At 43.2% G+C, this 24,123-nt stretch overlaps 1 protein-coding gene and 1 long non-coding RNA gene across 2 annotated transcripts in view; one reads left to right on the top strand and one right to left on the bottom strand.

The window, feature by feature from the left end:
• The window catches only part of LOC149972793 (uncharacterized), a 548,532-nt gene that overhangs the window by 221,056 nt on the left and 303,353 nt on the right, over positions 1-24,123 (bottom strand). The gene's annotated exons all lie outside the window — the stretch shown is intronic.
• Positions 1-24,123, top strand: part of LOC110501300 (phospholipid-transporting ATPase IH) — a 63,038-nt gene that overhangs the window by 27,949 nt on the left and 10,966 nt on the right. The window contains 20 exon segments of the mRNA XM_090215351.1: positions 6,328-6,450; positions 6,930-7,019; positions 7,331-7,411; positions 7,771-7,878; positions 11,398-11,526; positions 11,672-11,775; positions 11,867-11,917; positions 12,019-12,083; positions 12,303-12,384; positions 12,674-12,824; positions 13,038-13,235; positions 14,479-14,652; positions 14,740-14,906; positions 19,732-19,803; positions 20,450-20,523; positions 20,677-20,780; positions 22,027-22,208; positions 23,179-23,412; positions 23,513-23,690; positions 23,915-24,017. Of these exon segments, the coding sequence (XP_090071477.1) occupies positions 6,328-6,450; positions 6,930-7,019; positions 7,331-7,411; positions 7,771-7,878; positions 11,398-11,526; positions 11,672-11,775; positions 11,867-11,917; positions 12,019-12,083; positions 12,303-12,384; positions 12,674-12,824; positions 13,038-13,235; positions 14,479-14,652; positions 14,740-14,906; positions 19,732-19,803; positions 20,450-20,523; positions 20,677-20,780; positions 22,027-22,208; positions 23,179-23,412; positions 23,513-23,690; positions 23,915-24,017 (2,470 nt within the window).

Genomic DNA, 24,123 nt, shown 5'->3' with positions numbered 1-24,123 from the left:
GTCCTGCTGTCATGTTGAGGTTCTTGCCTCGGGGGGTACGGGGTGGGCAGGGTGAAAGTCTTTTCGTGGTAGCAGGAATAACCACTTGTGCGTTGAGGAATAAGCTTTTTCAATCATTCAGTGATAGTTGAAGATGCCGCCAGGTCTGTTCTAGCAGCTTGGTAGTGTAGTGTACTTATTTACCTAGAGATTATTGTATTTTACTATCTGGCTTCAGAAGTAGCTTCAGACTAAATATTACTGTTGTGTGTTGGATGGTGTTTTTTTTATCTTGATAGTCCTTGGTAGAACTAGTCCAGTCAGGTAATATTGTCCAAAATTTAAAATTTCAGACTACAAACTCACAGTATGAGAACTCAAACCAACTTTATTCTTCCCAGAGGATCAATACAGATGCATCAGACAACGACATTTCACACAAGCGCTGAATCTCCTCCTACTCTTCTGAACAAACATAGTATCTTTGTTGCTAGGCAGGAAACAAAGTGATACGGGCCATAAACTTTCTCCCTTAACATGACCTGACCTCGACCCCCTTCATCACTAATCCATGTCTCTCTCCCCTTACCAATGCCTGCCACGGGATCACTTCCCTACACTCAGCACAATTCAAGCTTTATTGCACACAATATATAGCTTCTTCCTACAGATAACCATTAACTTCTGGTGTAGACCCTCTAAACCTAAACACTCAATAGGATACCTGATAATGAACCCTATCCCAAGTTTAGGAGTTACTATCCATCAGTCCCCCGTTTTTGAACATTTCACTCCATACTGTTCAACATTACATTAAACTTATAAATGGACAAACATGAACAAAATATAAAACATAATTAACATTCACAGTGAGGTTTACAAACTCGGAGACTCATGGCCTCTGTTCTATGATCACACAAGTCTTTCCATTTCTCAGAACACTGAAAACAACGTGTCGTCCACTGGAGCTGTTGACTTCTTCCACTTCCTCCTTCTGGTTCCTAAGAGAGTGATAGCACAAGATTGTAAAAGCAACGCCAAACACAAAACATAACAGTATGACCAATGTGGTAAGCTATGCATCATTATATATGAATGAAAACCTAAAGATTGATAACGTGACAATTCCCACTCTCTAATCACCTGACTATGCCTTCAGGATACTTTTCTGCTGAGTTTGTGCCAAAAATGAAGCCCTAAAAAGCCTCCTCATGCTTTCGCCCCGTCTTCCCTGTCTGACCACAGGATCCAAGAGGTGTTCCTAAGCCATGTCATCCTCACTTTGCTCCCCATCTCCTTGGCAGGTCACCTGATAGGCAGGTCACCTGATAGGCAAATGCGTATCCCTAATCTACGCTACATCCTCTTGAGGTAACTCAGCACTGTATATGCTTTCACATCGATGCCTCCAGAATGTTGTGCAGAGTACAATTACCCCAACATCTATCCTTTCATATGATGCATTAACCAATAAAGCCCAACCTAACTTTGATGTTTAAAGTGTCTCCCAAACCCAACCCATCTGCATGTCTACAGTGGAATCTAGTGTCGCTCTCTCTAGCTCTGCTTCCTCTGTCATGGCGTCTTCAAGCTCACCCATTATGCACCTGGATCTCACTTCACGTGAGAACTATGCACCCACCGAGGAGAGACATGACAATCTTTACCGCTGCAGGTGCTGTAAGCAGTACTCTGTGTGGAACAGACCAACATTGTCCCAACACCCCAGCCTGGTGTATCTTGATGTACACTCAATCTCCAGAATTCAGCCCACGCCCTCGGTTATCTCCTGCTCCTCATGTGATGCTTCCACCTGGGAATATACACATTGCAAAGTATGGGTCATTTCCGGACAACAGACTCTCCCCTTAGCCCGGATCACTAATCAGTGACGTGAATAACAGCCCCCGGTATTCCCATCGTTCGCCCAGTTACCAAGCCATGTGGCAGGAGTCCTCATAAAATATGCCAACAATGCTACTAAAGTAACCCCTGCTACTACTAACAAGACTATAGCCTCCTTCAATTACTGTCCCTACAGCGACTGCCGTGAGAGTAACTACTGCATGTAATCTGTCAAGTGTTCGCCGGCTGTTAGAAATTGGCAAAGAGGTGAATGAGTTTGAAGAATATCCGAGTCACAGGTTTCTTGAAAGTTCACCATAGTGTCTGAAATGCCAACACAATCTCTGCTACTCTCACCACGATCTGGGTACTCTCACCGCGTTCAATTTAACTTCATAATAGTCCCTATATTGTGCAGTTAGCTGTCCTCCCTCTCCTACAAGCCATCTCCTGTAACAATATACCTAGTCTCTGAGAATGATACCGTTCTATCAACACAACCTTAGTTTATGAGCACCCACAAATCTCCACCCCAGTCACATTGGATCACACTTAACAGCCCTATGCAAACATTTTCTCAAACACAGACCTCGTGTACCTCGCCTCCTGCTACAGATACATTTGCACATATCATTCCATCTAACCCATAACACACTAGTTCCTAATGCACTTCTACAGTTATATACCTACTAAAACATTCTCAAATGAATTAGTCAATATACATCAGTCTCTCCTCTGGAACAATGATCACTTATGTCCCACAAAACCTAAAAACATATTGACTTGAAAAGGAAAGAGATAAAGTACATGTTTAATGATTTCACACCACCCTTGATGCGACGAAAATTGGGGAAACCAGCGTCCATCCGCTCTGTTCTATACCCATGTGATGCTGGTCTCCCTGCGGTCTCCTCATATTCATCATTGGGTGTTAACGCAAAACACAGACTGAGCCTTGTATGCAATTAATTGTACCCTATCATATAAAAATTCTGATGACATGGTAAAATAAAAAACCTTCATGGTTGACCTATCATCCAGTGAGTTCTCTAATAACCTCCCTGTCGGAGGACACTTAAAGATAAGGTTCTAAAGCCTTCCTAGGCCTAATTCATTTGAGCAGTGCCCCCACCCCTCACCGTTTGAGAGCAACTCTCTCTCGCTGTATCCGATTCATAACTAAAATATTTGATCAATTATCCAACCCAAATTTAGAATGACAGTCCTAAGTGCTTTACTTTGAGTCTGACTCGAAATCAAGTCTCTCATCCTATCACACCTCATCCCGGTTAGAATGTACATTTATAAATGGGACCTTTTTAGTGCCGGTAATAACTCTTCTCATTACAGCCTGTTTTCCTGTCGTGAGTGGGCTGGTAATGAAAGATCGGTATCTCAATGCATACTTAGTCTAAATTGTTTGCAGTGTGTAGACCTTATTACATTCCACATTTTTTTAAAGACAAATGTCAACAGGCATAGCAACATACTGTTAAACCCATTTTCAAACTTAGTTCAAACTCCTTAATTTGACTGGCGACCTCTCAGAAGAGATACCAGATCAGGGAGTTAGTACCCTAACCCATCGGGGAATCCCAACACTCCAGTAGACCCAATCTGGTGAAATTTGTATCGCAACAAAAGCATAAATGTTATCAGCAAAACACATATCACAATCCATTTGGAGTAACTGTCATCCCTTATTAACATTGTTACGTAAGCCTCTAGGAAGAGGGAACTCAACTCCCCGTGGAGTGAAAGAGGTATGGGACTGTAGATGTGAGTAAGGATGACAAAGGCAGAGAAGATGTTCCGTTTACAGGGAATTTCTTCCTTCACACGGTACATTTGGGGAAAAGGGGCTGGACGGAACCAAAGCAAAGAAAGTAAATGTCAAAGTCCCCTCTCCTACCTGACCAGCCTACCCACTACTTACCTAACCTACCCTCTCCTACCTTACCTGCCTACCCACTACTTACCTAACCTACCCTCTCCTACCTTACCTGCCTACCCACTACTTACCTAACCTACCCTCTCCTACCTTACCTGCCTACCCACTACTTACCTAACCTACCCTCTCCTACCTTACCTGCCTACCCACTACTTACCTAACCTCTCCTACCTGACCAGCCTACCCACTACTTACCTAACCTACCCTCTCCTACCTTACCTGCCTACCCACTACTTACCTAACCTACCCTCTCCTACCTTACCTGCCTACCCACTACTTACCTAACCTACCCTCTCCTATCTAACCTGCCTACCCACTACTTACCTAACCTACCCTCTCCTACCTTACCTGCCTACCCACTACTTACCTAACCTACCCTCTCCTATCTAACCTGCCTACCCACTACTTACCTAACCTACCCTCTCCTATCTAACCAGCCTACCCAACCCTCTCCTATCTAACCAGCCTACCCACTACTTACCTAACCTACCCTCTCCTACCTAACCTGCCTACCCACTACTTACCTAACCTACCCTCTCCTATCTAACCTGCCTACCCACTACTTACCTAACCTACCCTCTCCTACCTTACCTGCCTACCCACTACTTACCTAACCTACCCTCTCCTACCTTACCTGCCTACCCACTACTTACCTAACCTACCCTCTCCTACCTTACCTGCCTACCCACTACTTACCTAACCTACCCTCTCCTACCTTACCTGCCTACCCACTACTTACCTAACCGACCCTCTCCTACCTGACCAGCCTACCCACTACTTACCTAACCTACCCTCTCCTACCTTACCTGCCTACCCACTACTTACCTAACCTACCCTCTCCTATCTAACCTGCCTACCCACTACTTACCTAACCTACCCTCTCCTACCTTACCTGCCTATCCACTACTTACCTAACCTACCCTCTCCTACCCACTACTTACCTAACCTACCCTCTCCTACCTTACCTGCCTACCCACTACTTACCTAACCTACCCTCTCCTACCTTACCTGCCTACCCACTACTTACCTAACCTACCCTCTCCTACCTTACCTGCCTACCCACTACTTACCTAACCTACCCTCTCCTACCTTACCTGCCTACCCACTACTTACCTAACCTACCCTCTCCTACCTTACCTGCCTACCCACTACTTACCTAACCTACCCTCTCCTACCTTACCTGCCTACCCACTACTTACCTACCCTCTCCTACCTTACCTGCCTACCCACTACTTACCTAACCTACCTTACCAGCCTACCCACTACTTACCTAACTTTTAGCACCACCTGGCGCACTAACCAAGATACAGGGTGGTCCGCCCAGGTCTTACCTAGTGTGCATAGACAGTGAATACTGCGGGTTATGTATGCCTGCAGGCCTCTTGCCTAAGCACCCCCTAGATGTATTCCCCTTCCCCCCTGGGAACAATACAAACTACTTCACAACAAAAACGGAGAAAAAACTAACTCAGGACATTAAAGAAGCTCTCTCTCTCCGAGCAACAAACTAACACAGAACATAACAATCAGCTCTCTCAGCAACAACTACCATAGTACATATCAAATGTCTTTCTGAGAACCAACCAACATATAATATAACCCTCAGCTCTCTTCTGAGCAACAGAACACTGGCTTACATAGCTGGAGAAGGAGTCTAATGGGATACAGCTGTATCCTGACATGGCGGGGGTCACCTCCAATTAGCAATGTGGCCAACCAATCAGCTGCTTGGAGGGAATTTCAGGAAGCCATTTTCCTGAAACACACACATACAAACAAAACCACAACACAGGAACTGGGGAATGTAACAACATATATTTTTCCTTTTTATATGCAGACTGAACAAAATACATGTATATATTTACCCAAAGACCAGGGCCCTCTCTTATTGCTACCGTTACTACAGACGTATCTTGTTCAAACATTCATACACACACCCCGCGGCCTCACTGTGACTGGGCTTCCAACCTCCTTACGGGTCTGGCCAATACACCATTACACTAGGGTTTTACCCTCTACAGGAACTATCCTGCTCTGGACTTACTCTGGTTCTAAGAGATTTAGGTATGGAATTTTGATTTGATTTTAATGTTGAGGTTAGTATCCTGTATAAACTTGCATTTTTTTTCGCAAGGACTTATCTACATTTATCCAACTGTCATTCTTTTTTTGCAGAAGATCTCTTGAGCTCACTCTCACTCTCACTCACCCTGTGTATTCTATAGAATCACAGTGGTAAAGGCACAGCTGCTATCTGAAGCAACTTTTTCACTTCTGTTTCTTGAGAATCTTGTGGGAAGTAGTTTAATTCAGGGTAGCTCAACTTCCTTATAAAACCTGGATCATGTGTTCTGTAGGAAATGTTTTTACTGACGCTACTGCTGAACATGAACTTGTTCAATAAGAATGCACATTTTAAATCAAAACGTTTTGCTACAATTTTGCTACAAAGTGTTATTCCCTCTTATTGTCTCTCCTCACTTTCTGTCTCTCTCTCTCTTGCTCTCTGTTTCTCGCTCTCTGTGTCTCCCCCCACCCTTTCTCTCTAACAGTGTGCGGGGGAGGAGTATTGGGTGGACAGTCGTACGGTTTACATCGGTCACAAAGAACCCCCACCGGCGGCCGAGGCCTACATCCCTCAACGTTACCCTGACAACCGCATCGTCTCCTCCAAGGTGAGCAGGTGTCATGGCAACCAAGCCGTCAGCACAACAACCACGTCATTTAGCCCTTACAACCAAGCATGTTGTGCTCTTGTGACAGTATGTCATCTGTGATTAGCAACCTCTTAATGTGGGTGACAACCATAGATATCTGCTACTGCTCGAGGTTCGTTAGCCGTTTCTATGAGGAACTGTCATTGTTGATATCAATTTTGGATTAATTTAAGGAAGAAAAGTCACACTGGTATAAAGTGTTATTCCCTCTCTCTAGAAAACATGTTGATAATGTGGGTGTGTGTCAGTGGAGGCTGCTGAGGGGAGGACGGCTCATAATAATATCTGGAACGGCGCGAATGGCATCAAACACCTGGAAACCATGTATTTGGTGTATTTGATTTAATTCCTCTGATTCCGCTCCAGCCATTACCACAAGCCCGTCCTCCCCAATTAAGGTGCCACCAACCTCCTGTGGTGTGTGTTCTCTCTACCAGTACACCTTATGGAACTTCATCCCCAAGAACCTGTTTGAACAGTTCAGAAGAATCGCCAACTTCTACTTTCTGCTAATCTTCCTGGTCCAGGTGAGAATATGCCATCTCTCTGTTTGATCTGAACCCCAGGGCTGTTTTATTATACATACTGTAAAGACTGCTGTTTCATATTATCAGTTAAACACGTAGGCTATGTGGAGTGAATGGTAGTTAATTGTTCGGCTTGGAATGGCTTATGGTCATGGTCCACGATGGATATGATAGGAGCCTTCCAGTCCCGCCCAGTAGCCGGAGGAGATGATGAACAGTAAGAGGAGGAGACTGGTTGGCGGTGGTCCATCTCTGTACCATGGAGAACCTGAATGAATGATAATCAGCTGGTTCTCTTCCTCTCTCCTCAGCTCATCATAGACACGCCCACCAGCCCTGTCACCAGCGGACTGCCTCTCTTCTTTGTCATCACTGTCACCGCCATTAAACAGGTAGGTGAGACAAAGACACACACATCCTCTGGTCATTGGTGTTGGTAAATCTAGGGAAGCTTTCCTCCACTGTGTTCAGGTAGTGACAGCAGATGTGATGATAGCAGTGATGCATGAACCACACCTGGCTTATAAAGCCCAGGCCTTATACAATCATTAATCTATAACATGACATGTTATGTAGAGGCCATGGAAACAGGTCACCATGCTGACGGAATATACCACTAATTAGATACCAGCGATGAGCGTATCTCTCTCTCTCTCTCTCTGTGTGTGTGCTCCATTTCTCCCCACAATCCCACATGCCCTTTCCTCCTTGTATCTCTCAACCCCCTCCGTCCTCCCCTGCTCTCCTCCAGGGTTATGAAGACTGGCTAAGACACAAGGCAGACTGCAGTATAAATGAGTGTCCTGTGGACATGGTGCAGCAGGGGACGGTGGTGAGGACACAGAGCTCCAAGCTACGGGTACTACTACACTATTAATGGCTCTTCTACTCTCCAGTCTACTACACATTATTATGACGCCTTTGGGCCTCATTGGCTGGTGTTTCTCTATTCTGACCAAGCATGTTCATTCATGTTCAGATAAGAGCCTTTAGTTGTAATAGCTGTTGTATGTGAGTATAATGCCTAGTATGAGAGCTCATTCCTCTTCATTATATTATTATTCATGTAACAAAATCAACAGTGATTATTTTGTACACTGAATAATACCCCTGGTTATATAACCTTTGAACATTTATATCATAGCCACGGCTATCATCTTTGATCGTATTGAAATTAAATCCGTTCCTGAGACCTTTTTAAGGCCGTTCTCCATGGGAACGTGCGTGCGTTCGTCTGCAATGCCATAGCTAGCGTCCTAGAGAAGATCAACGTTCCCCTTACAGTACCATCCCAAACATTCCTGTTGTGATTACTCTGGTCCCATACAGGGAAAAGGATTTGCCTTTCCAGACAGAGATGAAATATCAAAATGACTGATATGCCGGGTCGCTATTATCCTGTTGTCTTCTGTGATGTCAGGCTGGACTAGGGTCAGAACCACTATATTACCATAGAATTAGGAATTCGAATTTAATAGGATTTGTATGGGTGTTACTGTAATATCTATAGTTGTATTTGAGTGTGCGTCGGCACGTGTTGCCATAGCCATGCTGTCTACTGAAACGTGTACTGACTATGAAAGACATTCTTCATCCACACACACACATACAGTTGAAGTCGGAAGTTTACATACACTTAGGTTGGAGTCATTAAAACTTGTTTTTCAACCGCTCCACAAATTTCTTGTTCACAATCTATAGTTTTGGCAAGTCGGTTAGGACATCTACTTTGTGCATGACACAAGTAATCTTTCCTACAATTGTTTACAGACAGATTATTTCACTTATAATTCACTGTTTCACAATTCCAGTAGGTCAGAAGTTTACATACACTAAGTTGATTGTGCCTTTAAACAGCTTGGAAGTTTCCAGAAAATGATGTCATGGCTTTAGAAGCTTCTGATAGGCTAATTGACATCATTTAATTAAATTGGAGGTGCACCTGTGGATGTATTTCAAGGCCTACCTTCAAACTCAGTGCCTCTTTGCTTGACGTCATGGGAAAATCTGAAGAAATCAGCCAAGAACTCAGAAAAAATTGTAGACCTCTACAAGTTGGGTTCATCCTTGGGAGCAATTTCCAAACGCCTGAAGGTACCACGTTCATCTGTACAAACAATAGTATGCAAGTATAAACACCATGGGACCACACGGCTATCATAACGTTCAGGAAGGAGACGCATTCAGTCTGGTGCGAAAAGTGCAAATCAATCCCAGAACAGCAGCAAAGGATCTTGTGAAGATGCTGGAGGAAACAGGTAAAAAAGTATCTATATCCACAGTAAAACGAGTCCTATATCGACATAATCTGAAAGGCCGCTCTGCAGGGAAGAAGCCACTGCTCCAAAACCGCCATAAAAATGCCAGACTACGGTTTGGAACTGCACATGTGGACAAAGATTGTACTTTTTGGAGAAATGTCCTCTGGCCTGATGAAACAAAATTAGAACTGTTTTGCCATAATGACCATTGTTATGTTTGGAGGAAAAAGGGGGAGGCTTGCAAGCCAAATATTTTATTTAACCTTTATTTAACTAGGCAAGTCAGTTAAGAACAAATTCTTATTTTCAATGACGGTCTAGGAACAGTGGGTTAACTGCCTTGTTCAGGGGCAGAACGACAGACCTTGTTGGTTCGGAGATTCGATCTTGCAACATTTCGGTTACTAGTCCAACTCCTCCCCCCCAAGAACACCATCCCAACCGGGAAGCACGGGTGGCAGCATCATTTTGTGGGGGTGCTTTGCTGCAGGAGGGACTGGTGTACTTCACAAGATGGCATCATGAGGCAGGAGAATTATGTGGATATATTGAAGCAACATCTCAAGACATCAGTCAGGAAGTTAAAGCTTGGTCACGAATGGGTCTTCCAAATGGACAATGACTCCAAACATACTTTCAAAGTTGTGGCAAAATGGCTTAAGGGACAACAAAGTCAAGGTATTGGAGTGACCTCAATCCCATAGATAATTTGTGGGTAGAACTGAAAAAGCCTGAGCGTGAGGCCTACAAACCTGACTCAGTTTCACCAGCTCTGTCAGGAGGAATGGGCTAAAATTCACCCAACTTATTGTGGAAGGCTACGCAAAACGTTTGACCCAAGTTAAACAATTTAAAGGCAATGCTACTCAATACTAATTGAGTGTATGTAAACTTCTGACCCACTGGGAATGTGATGAAAGAAATCATTCTCTCTACTATTATTCTGACATTTCACATTATTAAAATAAAGTGGTGATCCTAACTTATCTAAGACAGGGAATTTTTTACCAGGATTAAATGTCAGCAATTGTGAAACACCTTTGCCAACTACGTTTAAACTCAGTTTATGTAAACTTCCGACTTCAACTGTACATGCACATTCTACCGATGTTCCTCACCGATGGTCCCCTGACTCAAACAGAGTGGATTGTGGGGAAAAGAGGAATAGTAAAGAAGATATTAATCGTAGCTATAGAGAGTGTATGTGCAGTACAGTGGTGTGTAGGTCGCCGTAGAGATGGGATTTATAGGCAGTTAAGCTGCTCCACTTGCATAATCCCACTGTTACGCAACAACTCAATCCCCAGGAAAAAAGGAGTGGAAGTGTGATTGTGCGCGAGGTATGTGTGTTTCCTGTAGGAGAGCTGCTAATTATTTCTGGATCTACAGTAGCACCTCTGAAAGTGTGATTGTGCGCGAGGCATGTGTGTTCCCTGTAGGAGAACTGCTATTTTTTTTCTGGATCTACAGCAGCACCTCTGTGTATGTTTACAATGGCATGGGGTTTATCACATTTAAATGATATCCCATCCCCCAAATAGTGCAAACATTTTGACCACCAGAGCCACCAGGTACAGCTCTGGTCAAAAGCAGTACACTGTAAGAGGAATATGGTAGTCCCAGGAGCGAAGTCACGAGTGAGCCTGGGTGGACCCAGGCCCACCCACTGGGTTGTCCGGCTCACCCACTCAGATTGAGCAAAAAAAAATATTAAAAGTGTTCCAAACGGGACATTATTTGTCTTTTTACCTAAACATGCAAACACCATCAGATAGAATTCCTAGCAAGCAGTTAGTCAGATTTTATTACATTTAACAGAACTGATGAACTGGAATGACATTCACTCTCACGGGATGGGTTGACAAAAATAACTGACTAAACCACACACAAAAAATTCTCTGCACATATTTAAAAAATTTGTAAAATTGCAGGAAGTTAGCCGCTCTAGCCCCACCCACACTAAAAAAAAAAAAACCCACCGACGAATTTGGCTATATCACTGGGTAGTCCACTCCATTTAGATCAGGTCAACAGTAGTGAACAAGGGAATAGTGTGTGATTTTAGGACCCAGCCTGTATTTATTGAGTCTAAACTGATAATGTGGTTGACCTGTCAGGTGGGGGACGTTGTCATGGTGAGGGAGGACGAGACGTTCCCCTGTGACCTCATCCTCCTTTCATCCAGCCGCGGTGACGGAACCTGCTACGTCACCACTACCAGCCTGGATGGAGAGTCTAGCCACAAGGTATGTGCACACACACACACTCACATACTGTTACGCACACACACATACACTGCTGGGATTCACCCCTGAATTATTCCAGCATGCTCTCTGATCAAACATGACTTCTAAGTGATTCATCTCTCTCCCCCCTACTATGCTGTGTCAGACCTACTATGCTGTACCGGACACCATGGCCTTTAAGACAGAGCAGGAGGTGGACTCTCTGCATGCGACTATTGAATGTGAACAACCACAACCTGACCTCTACAAGTGAGTGACACTCAATGTGTGACACACACAGAATCATTGAGTGACCTGTTTGTTTGTTGAACATTGCATACATTTTGTTTTTCCCATTTAGATTTGTGGGGCGCATCAATATTTATAAGGAAAGAGAAGATCCCATAGCCAGGTAAGACCAGCATCCCCCTCTTTCATTCCTAAACAGTCTTTGCCATAGATAGTAAAGCTTTTTCTTTTTGACTTTTTATCTGGTTCCTTTTCTCATTTTAGACCGCTGGGAGCTGAGAACCTTCTCCTCAGAGGAGCTACCCTGAAGAACACAGGACACATTTATGGTAACACACACACTGTTCTGTGTTTGAAGTTACATCTATGGTTATATTTGTGTGTGAGTCGGCATGTTGCAATAGCCATACCGTCCACCGAAACGTGTCCTCCTGACTATGAAATACATTCTTCACACACACACACACACACACATACACACACACACACACACACACACACTGTTCTGCGTCTGTAGTGATGGTAACCCCTGGTTGTTGTTACCTCAGCTGTAGCCATTTACACAGGCATGGACACCAAGATGGCGCTTAACTACCAGTCCAAATCCCAGAAACGCTCAGCTGTGGAAAAGTAAGATTTATTCCCATACCTTCCCCTCTCTGTGTCTGGTTGCTCTGGTGTGGCTAGAACTACCCCCCTTGATGAAGGATAGCAGGAGTTAGTAGGAGAATAGTAGCAGGAATAGTAGACTCTGTTATTACATAAAGTCTGCATAATTCTATTTGATCTCATTCAAGCTGTGTGTGTGTGTGTGTGTGTGTGTGTGTGATGCTCTATTGACAATTATTTTACATCCAGTTCTGGAGAATCAATCTGCATTTAGCTCCTCTAAACCTCTCCCCCCTCTACCTCCCTCCAGGTCTATGAATGCGTTCCTAATCGTGTATCTGTGTATCCTGATCAGTAAAGCGGTCATTAACACGGTTCTGAAGTATGCATGGCAGTGGTCTGCTGACCGCGATGAACCCTGGTACAACCACAGGACCGAGATCGACAGAGAACGCCATGTGGTTAGTCCCCCAAACTACTACACTACCCACAAAGCACGCTGTCATAGCAAAATGAATAATCAGGTCACTCCCTAATTAACGTTCACTGATTCTGATAAAGCCTCTTCTCTGTCTCTAACCATCCTTTCATTCTCGTTCTCCCCTTCTCTCTCTTCCTACATCCTCCTCCTCCCTGCCTCTACCCCTCCCTCCATCTTCTCCTCTCTCTCTCAGGTGATCAGGGCGTTCACAGACTTCCTGGCCTTCATGGTGTTGTTTAACTACATCATCCCAGTCTCCATGTACGTTACCGTGGAGATGCAGAAGTTCCTGGGTTCTTACTTCATAGCCTGGGACAAGGATATGTATGATGAGGAGCTGGGGGTGGGGGCTCAGGTCAACACATCTGACCTCAACGAAGAGCTCGGACAGGTACACACACTCACACATCTTCTGAACATCTAGATATACTAGACTCACTTGTGTCCACACACACGCACACACACATTTATACTGCAGGTAGAGTACACAAACACACACATATGTATACTACACACACTCCAAAAACGGTGTTTAGGGCTTGTATCCATAAAGCATCTCAGAAAATATCTTTGAAATCCTGTTAACCTGTTTTTAAGACAACAACAAAAAACTCCCAGCTTTTAGGACGATGGTAAAACACTGTTCAGACGAACTCTGAGCCAGGAGTAAAATCAACTCAGAAACGTTTATCTCAGCTGGTAGTCACGACAGTTTGAGGTACCGACAAAGGAAAGATACTGATGATACTCATTGACATTGTTGCAAATGACGGGGAATAACCAATCATGAGGAAGCCTCGCCAGGTGTAAACTCTATAGCACGCTTCAGACAACCACAGTGAATGTGTCTGTACATCCTAATGTTGCAATGGTAAAATGTTTAATATCATTTCTCCTGACATGATCAGTTCTCTTAATTGTCGCCTAATAAGCTTTTGTTTTTACCAATTCTGATGGTTGTTAAAATTAGAATTTTTACAATATGACCGTTATATCAACACACTCGTCACTCCCGTTTAACAACTCTAAATCGCTTTGGCACAGTCAGCCCTAAGCCACTCACCGGTAATGTTGCATGCAATGTTTGAAAGGTCTGTCATTTTCATCAAAGACAATCAAAGTTAACATAAGGCCTAGATGTCTTCAACTACCCAATTTATAAGTATGCCTAATTTAGGCTTCTTTTCTAACGTGATATTAGTTAAATAATTGAAAGGAAAACATATGAAATAGGTCTTATGTGAAATCATTGTCAAAGGCACAAGTGATGCTGTTTCATCTAGGTCTAGATTATTTGTGGATTGATTCTTTAGAATTATCAAAACATTCTTTCGACAACTCCAAAGCTATTGCATGTGGTGCAGGAACCACTGACTCTCTGCATTTTTCCATTATCAAGACACCTGCTGGTAACTCTTAACTGGTTAGGACAGCTCATGAGGTCTCCTAAATAACTGTCGACTCTGTGACTATTATGAATAAAGGGGCTTCATGCATAGCTTTTGTTTTTTCCCGCAGGAGTAAAATGTCTCTCTTCTCACAACGGATGACCAATTTTCTACTCTGAGACGCTTTGTAGATACGGGCCTAGGTCAGCATCTAAAGATAACTTCTGCTTCTGTCTGTGTGTGCAGGTAGAGTATGTGTTTACTGATAAGACAGGGACGTTGACAGAGAACAACATGGAGTTTATAGAGTGCTGTGTGGACGGACACGTGTATATCCCCCACGCCATCTGTAACGGACAGATCCTCAGTGCTGCTTCCAGCATAGACATGATCGACTCTTCTCCTGGAGGATACCGCAGGGTAAGACACAGTGTGTACCAGTGTGTACCAGTGTGTACCAGTGTGTACCAGTGTGTAATAGTGTGTCTGTGTTCCTGTGTGTGTCAGGAGCACGAGGACCTGTTCTTCCGGGCTCTGTGTCTGTGCCACACGGTGCAGGCGAAGGAGGAGGAGACAGTGGACAGCATCAAGAGAGGGATCCACCTGGGAAAGCCCACCTCCTTCTACATATCATCCTCTCCTGATGAGGTGGCTCTGGTGGAGGGCATGAAGAGGTAATACACACACCAGTGTCGGTTGGAGCCGTTTAAGATTAGGGAGGATATTGGGTGACTGTCATTCATGTGCCATTCACCCAGTTCAATGTAACATCGCTAGGTTTAGTCTACTAGGTAATACTACAATTTTCACTGTACCCATTATGAGGTTGCTATAACCTAGACTATGAATGAATGTTTACAACGTTGGGCCACAGGTCGAGATGATAATTTTGAGTGCATCTAGCTGATCTAGGGTGGAATCATTAGTCCAACAGTTGCAAATTAGAGTTTTTATTGGGCAAATGCAGGTATGTTTATCCCAGTTTCTTTTCATTTAAGAAACATTTTTCAAGAGAATCGGTGGAATGAATACACCCCTGATCACACGCAAACAGTTCAGTTTCATAGCAGTCACATACAAACAGCATCATCACTTTGCTTGTTGTGCAGTGTATATATAATTCCTTCCAACTATATATGCGCTATCCTCTCACCTTTTCCCTTCACTTGTGGATTTCAGTGTACAACACATAAGCTGTCTGGGATCAGGCAAAAAAAATATTTCCAAGCCAAACCTTCATATCATGACCGCTAACCACTACACACAGCCTACATCGTCGTCACGTCATAGTCTACGAGACCTAACACGTTAGTAAACCCACTACGTTCATGCAGTATAGTGTACAGTCAGAAAGCAGTTTAGCAGTTACACCGGCGGGCCTCAGTGGTGTTGGCTGGTCCTTTGCATGGGGTGACGTAAGTTTCCTTTAACAATCAGTCCTCCAGATAGATGACACAGGAACCTTGGTATAAAACTCTTTAGTAATAAAATGCAATTGCAGACAGAGTTTCACATACAGAATACCTCAGTAGTCTATAGTAAAGATCTGTTTGGTGAAACAGGAGACAAAGCTCATTATACTAGTGGGTGTGACAACCTACCATCAATCATACCTTAGCATTGTTGCATTGGATTAGCTGCAAAGTAACTAAGCTGAGAAAAGCATGTCTAGACTGTGGTTTCTCACTCTGCTATCTCGGCCTTGAGGCTGTGTGACAATCAGCAGGTGCAGACAATTCTCAGCCTGAGAACTAAAGCAGTACATCTCCATTTACTCAGTACAATTCCATCATTGAGCATTGCAAGCATACAAAGGTTATCACTATATATATATATATATATATATATATATATACACACACACACAGTGGGGCAAAAAAGTATTTAGTCAGCCACCAATTGTGCAAGTTCTCCCACTTAAAAAGATGAGAGAGGCCAGTAATTTTCATCATGGGTACACTTCAACTATGACAGACAAAATTAGGGAAAAAAATCCAGAAAATCACATTGTAGGATTTATTATTTATTTATTTGCAAATTATGGTGGAAAATAAGTATTTGGTCAATAACAAAAGTTTCTCAATACTTTGTTATATACCCTTTGGCAATGACAGAGATCAAACGTTTTCTGTAAGTCTTCACAAGGTTTTCACACACTGTTGCCTGTATTTTGGCCCATCTCCTCTAGAGCAGTGATGTTTTGGGGCTGTTGCTGGGCAACACGGACTTTCAACTCTCTTCAAAGATTTTCTATGGGGTTGAGATCTGGAGACTGGCTAGGCCACTCCAGGACCTTGAAATGCTTCTTACGAAGCCACTCCTTCGTTGGTGTGTTTGGGATCATTGTCATGCTGAAAGACCCAGCCACGTTTCATCTTCAATGCCCTTGCTGATGGAAGGAGGTTTTCACTCAAAATCTCACGATACATGGCCCCATTCATTCTTTCAGTCGTCCTGGTCCCTTTGCAGAAAAACAGCCCCAAATCATGATGTTTCCACCCCCATGCTTCACAGTAGGTATGGTGTTCTTTGGATGCAACTCAGCATTCTTTGTCCTCCAAACACGACGAGTTGAGTTTTTACCAAAAAGTTATATTTTGGTTTCATCTGACCATATGACATTCTCCCAATCTTCTTCTGGATCATCCAAATGCTCTCTAGCAAACTTCAGACGGGCCTGGACATGTACTGGCTTAAGCAGGGGGACACGTCTGGCACTGCAGGATTTGAGTCCCTGGCGGCGTAGTGTGTTACTGATGGTAGGCTTTGTTACTTTGGCTCCAGCTCTCTGCAGGTCATTCACTAGGTCCCCCCGTGTGGTTCTGGGATTTTTGCTCACCGTTCTTGTGATCATTTTGACCCCACTGGGGGGTGTGATATCTTGCGTGGAGCCCCAGATCGAGGGAGATAATCAGTGGTCTTGTATGTCTTATAATTTCCTAATAATTGCTCCCACAGTTGATTTCTTCAAACCAAGCTGCTTACCTATTGCAGATTCAGTCTTCCCAGCCTGGTGCAGGTGAACAATGTTGTTTCTGGTGTCCTTTGACAGCTCTTTGGTCTTGGCCATAGTGGAGTTTGGAGTGTGACTGTTTGAGGTTGTGGACAGGTGTCTTTTATACTGATAACAAGTTCAAACAGGTTCCATTAATGCAGGTAACGAGTGGAGGACAGAGGAGCCTCTTAAAGAATAAGTTACAGGTCTGTGAGAGCCAGAAATCTTGCTTGTTTGTAGGTGACCAAATACTTATTTTCCACCATAATTTGCAAATAAATTCATAAAAAATCCTACAATGTGATTTTCAGGATTTTTTTTCTCATTTTGTCTGTCATAGTTGAAGTGTACCTATGATGAAAATTACAAAAATTGTCTCATCTTTTTTAGTTGGAGAACTTGCACAATTGGTGGCTGACTAAATACTTTTTTGCCCCATTGTATGTATGCATGTATATATATATATATATACACACACAGTGATCATGGCATTGGTGTAATGTACTCAGAGGAGGACAGAAGCTAGCTGTCCTCCAGCTACACAATGGTGCTAACCTACAGAGTGTAGACTTTCATTGCAAAACAGTGTTTTTTAATCAATTATTTGGTGACGTACATTTATTTAGTTTTATCTAAAAAGGATAACTTTTTTTTAGGATGGTTCTCCCCTTCTTCCTCTAAGGAGCCTCAATTGACACACACATACACTGAAAGACACATACACACACACACACAATACATGCACACATTTAACAATACACATACACAGACTAGTCCAGGGGTGTCACCAACTATTTTTGCACTACAGGGCGCATTCAGAAATCACAATGTTCTTTGCACTTAAAATTGATTAAATTCCAAAATCGCTTTTGGAATTTCCAATTCTCCATGACTGTCTAGCTTTCGTTTCAATGACTTTTAGCAAGCTGGACAGAGTGAATAGACTATAAAGGTAGGTCCATTATCATTTCTATACAGTTTCGATTTGGTTTTAGTCATTTCGATGTTGATTGAGATCGATTTACTTCATACCACCCGCGGGCCAGATTGACACCCTGCACTAGGCAATACACACATAGTGATAAACAAGAACGCAAGTAGTCCTGCTTTTTCTCACACCCATTCACGCATGTACGCACACACTGTACACACACACTTAGTCATGCTGTTTCTATCTCACATGTAAGAACACATGCTCACATTTACAACTCCATGGTCTCTGGTCATGGTGGTGGGTCTGTTTAGGGTGCAGCTGATCACGCTATTGTACTGGACTCTGTCATAGTGGCCCTGTTGTAACGACCTCAATGCTGTACTGGATGGGTGTCTACTGTCAAGCTGACATACAGTACCAGTCAAAAGTTTGGACACACCTACTAATACCAGGGTTTTTCTTTATTTTTACTATTGTCTACGTTGTAGAATAATAGTGAAGACATCAAAACTATGAAATAACACATGGAATCATGTAGTAACCAAAAAAAGTGTTAAACACATCTAAATATGATTTATATTTGAGAATCTTCAAAGTAGCCAGCCTTTGCCTTGATGACAGCTTTGCAGACACTTGGCATTCTCTCAACCAGCTTCAATGCATTTAAATGAACAGGTGTGCCTTGTTAAATGTTAATTTGTGGAATTTCTTTCCATCTTACTGCGTTTGAGCCAATCAGTTGTGTTGTGACAAGGTAGGGGGGTGTGCAGAAGATAGCCCTATTTGGTAGAAGACCAAGTCCGTATTATGGCAAGAACAGCTCAAATAAGCAAAGAGAAACGACAGTCCATCATTACTTTAAGACATGAAGGTCAGTCAATCCAGAAAATGTTAAGAACTTTGAAAGCTTCTTCAAGTGCCGTCACAAAAACCATCAAGCGCTATGATGAAACTGGCTCTCATGAGGACCGCCACAGGAATGGAAGACCCAGAGTTACCTCTGTTGCAGAGGAAATTGCAGCCCAAATAAATGCTTCACTGAGTTCAAGTAACAGACACATCTCAACATGGTCGAATTGCTGCAAAGAAACCACCACTAAAGAACACCAATAAGAAGAAGATACTTGCAGGGCCAAAAAACACGAGCAACAGACATTAGACCGGTGGAAATCTGTCCTTTGGTCTGATGAGTCCAAATTTGAGATTTTTGATTCCAACCACCGTGTCTTTGTGGGACGCACAGTGGGTGAACGGATGGTCTCCGCATGTGTAGTTTCCACTGGGAAGCATGGAGGAAGAGGTGTCATGGTGTGTGGGTCCTTTGCTGGTGACACTGTCAGTGATTTATTTAGAATATTTTGGTTACTACATGTATGTGTTATTTCATAGTGTTGATGTATTCACTATTATTCTACAATGTAGAAAATAGTAAAAATAGACAAAAACCCTTGAATGAGTAGATGTGTCCAAACTTCTGACTGGTACAAAGAGTGTGTGTGTGTATCTCCTTCTAACCTACAGAACATTATCTTCCCTCTCTACATTTTCACGCATACACACATTCTCTCAGGTTGGGGTACACCTATCTGAGACTCAAAGACAGTCATATGGAAATACTCAATAAGGACGATGAGATTGAAAGGTAGGGCTTTGCTCAGAACATAATTCCTGATTGTTCCATCTTTTATTTTGGATTTTCGTATTTCACAGCTTCCTATGAAACCATAGAGTATTCATGTTTAAGTTATGCATGCATAACTCAAGTTATTAATTGATTCCACAATATTGAAGTTCATTCTGACCATATTGCTGCCAATTGGCAAACCCTACGTGCTTTGGCTTGTGTGCAGGATGTCTGTAAACATTTTAGCAAGAATTCAACTTCCTTATACTAAGACACCACTGCCAAGAAAAATGCATGTGAACCACGGTGAAAAGACACATAGAGGTGTGTGGGAACAGAAGACTCCAGAATTGGTGGATTTATCAAGGGTTTAATTAGCCGGTCCCACAGGGACCACTTGTATAATATCAGTAACGACATCCCTCTCTGCAGTGGGCCATCTATGAAATGTCCATTTTAAGAGAGAACGAAGGAGGAAGAAAGAGAGGGAGATGCAAAGTAATGGGAGGGAAAGAGGAGGATGATTCATCTATTATAATGACTTTTAATTTGACTATTCTGTTTTTGTCACTTAGCCCCTCTTATTGCTGTGTACATTATTAGAGAATGTCCTGTGTATTATGTCTGGTACTAAGGGAGTTGTCTTCTCCTGTGTGTGTTCCAGGTTTGAGCTGCTTCATGTGCTGAACTTTGACTCTGTCAGGAGGAGAATGAGCGTCATTGTCAAGTCTAGCTCAGGTAACACACACTCTTACAAACAACATCTTATTCACATAATAATGGATAGAAACTCAGAGATTCAGATGTATACAATTAAACCGAGCTTTAATGACTCCAAACTAAGTGTATGTAAACTTCCGACTTCAACTGTGTGTGTTTGTGTGTCCTCAGGGGAGTACCTGTTGTTCTGTAAAGGGGCAGACACCTCCATCTTTCCCAGGGTGGTGTCAGGGAAGGTGGAGCAGGTGAGGGCACGGGTGGAGCAGAATGCTGTGGTAAGTCTATACACACACACACACACACACGTGTACACACACACACACACACACACACAGTCTCTATATAGCATATTTTCTTTATACTGAGCAAAAATATAAACAGAACATGAAACAAACTCTTTACATGAGCTGAAATAAAAGATCCCAGAAATGTATTCTTTCAGATTTTGTGCAAAAATGTGTTTACAACCCGTTAGTGAGCATTTCTCCAAGATAATCCATCCACCTGACAGATGTGGAATATTACGAAGCTGATTAAACAGCATGATCATTAAACAGGTGCCCCTCTAAAATGTGCTGTTTTGTCACACAACACAATGCCACAGATGCCACAGTCCCACAACCCTAAATCATATATCTGCTATGGTCATAGTACTGTGGCTGCTATTACCTTCAAGGGGCAATTCACTGTTGAAGCAATAGAATTGCACTCCCCGCCAATAGTTTTCATAAAAAGCTGAGGGATGGGGCTGGAGAAATGTAACCGCTCTCAAATTCATAAACCGCCGTGGATGCAAGGACTGACTATGATATGAAAGTACAGCTTTATTTATTGTTTTGTGGCTATACAGTATGTTTACATTTACTTTGTTTACAAACATTGGAGTAAAACAAGCTTATGTTGGGTTCTGATGGGGTACGACAGTTGAACTTAGCTCATGAGGCATTTATAAACGGTGGTGGGAAAAGTACCACATTTGTCATACTTGAGTAAAAGTGAAGATGCCTTAATAGATGACTCAAGTGAATGTGAAAGTCACCCAGTAAAATACTACTTGAGTCAAAGTTTAAAAGTATTTGGTTTTAAATATACTTGAGTATCATAAGTTAAATTCCTTATGTTCAGCAAACCAGTCGGCACCAATTGAACTTAATCAAATGAACATGTATGGGAACATGTATGGGAACATGTATGGGAACATGTATGGGAACATGTATGGGAACATGTATGGGAACATGTATGGGAACATGTATGGGAACATGTATGGGAACATGTATGGTGTAAAAAGTCCATTCTTTTCTTTCAGAATGTAGTGAAGTAAAAGTTGTCAAAAACATAAATAGTAGAGGAAAGTACAGATACCCAAAAACAACTTAGATATAGACAATGGTGTAAAGTACATAAGTTATGCTGTTCAAGAATAGGTCCAGAAATGGATGTAGCAACTGCAGATTGCCCCTTTATAACAGGTATAACCATAATCTCTTTCACTCGACTGAGTCTCTTGTTTACCTCTGTCAGGAGGGCTTACGGACCCTGTGTGTGGCCTACAGAAGTCTGTCCCCAGCGGAGTACGAGGAGGCATGTCATCAGCTGAGCGACGCCAAGCTGGCCCTGAAGGACAGGGAGCAACGGCTGGCGCAAGCCTATGACCTCATTGAGAGGGACTTCACCCTGCTGGGGGCTACGGCCGTGGAGGACAGGTAGGAGAGAAAGGGGGGGTTGGAGATACGAGGTGGTGAGAGAGGGAGGAGGGGGAAGGAACGAGAGGAAGATGGAAAGCAGGAATTGTGAAGAAAAAGGGAGAGAGGGAAAGGAGAGAGATTCAGGGGGAAACAGCAGGAGGGGAGATGGGGAAAGAGTGGGTAAAATAAGTGAGAGAGAGGAGAGAGGGAAAGAGTGGGTAAAAGATGTGAGAGAGGAGAGAGGGAAAGAGTGGGTAAAAGAAGTGAGAGAGGGAAAGAGTGGGTAAAAGTAAGAGAGTGGGTGAGAGAGGAGAGAGGGAAAGAGTGAGTAAAAGTAAGAGAGTGGGTAAAAGAAGTGAAAGAGGGAAAGAGTGGGTAAAAGAAGTGAGGGAGAGGAGAGAGGGAAAGAGTGGGTAAAATAAGTGAGAGAGGGAAAGAGTGGGTAAAAGAAGTGAGGGAGAGGAGAGAGGAAAAGAGTGGGTAAAAGAAGTGAGAGAGGGAAAGAGTGGGTAAAAGAAGTGAGAGAGATGTAAAAGGGAGATTTACCATCATGGATTTCCTGATTGATGACCACTTGTTTTCCTAATCGACTAACCCTCTGATGTATGATACACATTGACCTGGCCTTGTATAGATTAGTCATCAATAACCAGACTGAGTTGATCATTGTGTTAACCAATCGGCTGCTGGCCGAGGAGACTTATTGACTACAGTAGTTCTCAATGACCACAAAGGAAATACTCTAACTCCTTCTCGGCCTTGACTGTTTTTACAATGGTGTGGAATCAATGTAGTCTTTTTAATCAGGAGGTTTTCTCTTGAATTGACATAGCTATATGTTCTATTTTTAAGTAATAAATATAAAGCAAATAGGATGAAAACGAATATTGTTGATCAATAATGTCATCATTTCTATCTTGCGTACTTTGAAACGTCCATACAGCCTATTGTGACGTGTAATTCTAACAACCTATTGACTGCTGTGCAGGCTCCAGGAGAAGGCAGCAGACACCATCGAGTCTCTCCAAAAGGCTGGGATGAAGGTATGGGTGCTGACGGGGGACAAGATGGAGACCGCGGCAGCTACGTGCTACGCTAGCAAGCTGTTCCGCCGCTCCACACAGATACTGGAGCTGACCAAGAAACGCACCGAGGAACAGAGTCTACATGACGTTCTGTTTGACCTGAGCAGGACTGTACTCAGACAACGCTCCCTGTCAGGGTAGGCTGCACATTTTGTCTTCCTATGTTTTGTTTGTGTATATTCACGGTGTGTCTGTGTCTCTGTGTGTTATCGTCTGTATCTGTGTGTATTTCCCCAGGCTGTCTGTGGAATGTCAGGACTATGGTCTGATCATCGACGGGGCCACCCTGTCTGCTGTGCTGAAGCCCAGTCCAGAGAGCTCTGGCTCGGGGAACTACAGAGAGATCTTCCTGGAGATCTGTAGGAACTGCAGTGCCGTGCTCTGCTGCCGCATGGCTCCCCTACAGAAAGCACAGGTTGGTCTAATGTCACTTCCTGTTTCACATGGGAAACCAGTGAGAGAGAGTGGTTAGTTAGTTAGCCTGTTAAGTCATTGTGGAAAAAATGGTATTCTGCTATAATGACCTGGTTAGGCAAGAGGTGAACTGTCAAGCGATTTTTAAAATGCATCTTAGTCTGTACCATATAGCAGTATTATTTTGGTATTTAATGAGTTGTGGTATGACTGTTGTCTGTCCAGATTGTGAAGCTGATCAAGGCATCTAAGGAGCACCCCATCACTCTGGCTATCGGTGACGGAGCCAACGATGTCAGCATGATTCTCGAGGCACACGTGGGCATCGGTGAGCTCATCTCTCTGATTGGCAAGCTCTTCGGTCTACTCTGATTGGTGGGGACCATCAGCTAGCACTCATTTATATTCTATGATTGGTGGGAGTCATTGGGTCC

The sequence above is a fragment of the Oncorhynchus mykiss genome, chromosome 22 (assembly GCF_057628025.1).
Source record: "Oncorhynchus mykiss isolate SJ-2025 chromosome 22, ASM5762802v1, whole genome shotgun sequence".
In the NCBI taxonomy this organism is placed as follows: Eukaryota; Metazoa; Chordata; class Actinopteri; order Salmoniformes; family Salmonidae; genus Oncorhynchus; species Oncorhynchus mykiss.
The sequence above is the reverse complement of the archived record's forward strand: the minus strand, read 5'-3'. Positions and strand labels throughout refer to the sequence as shown.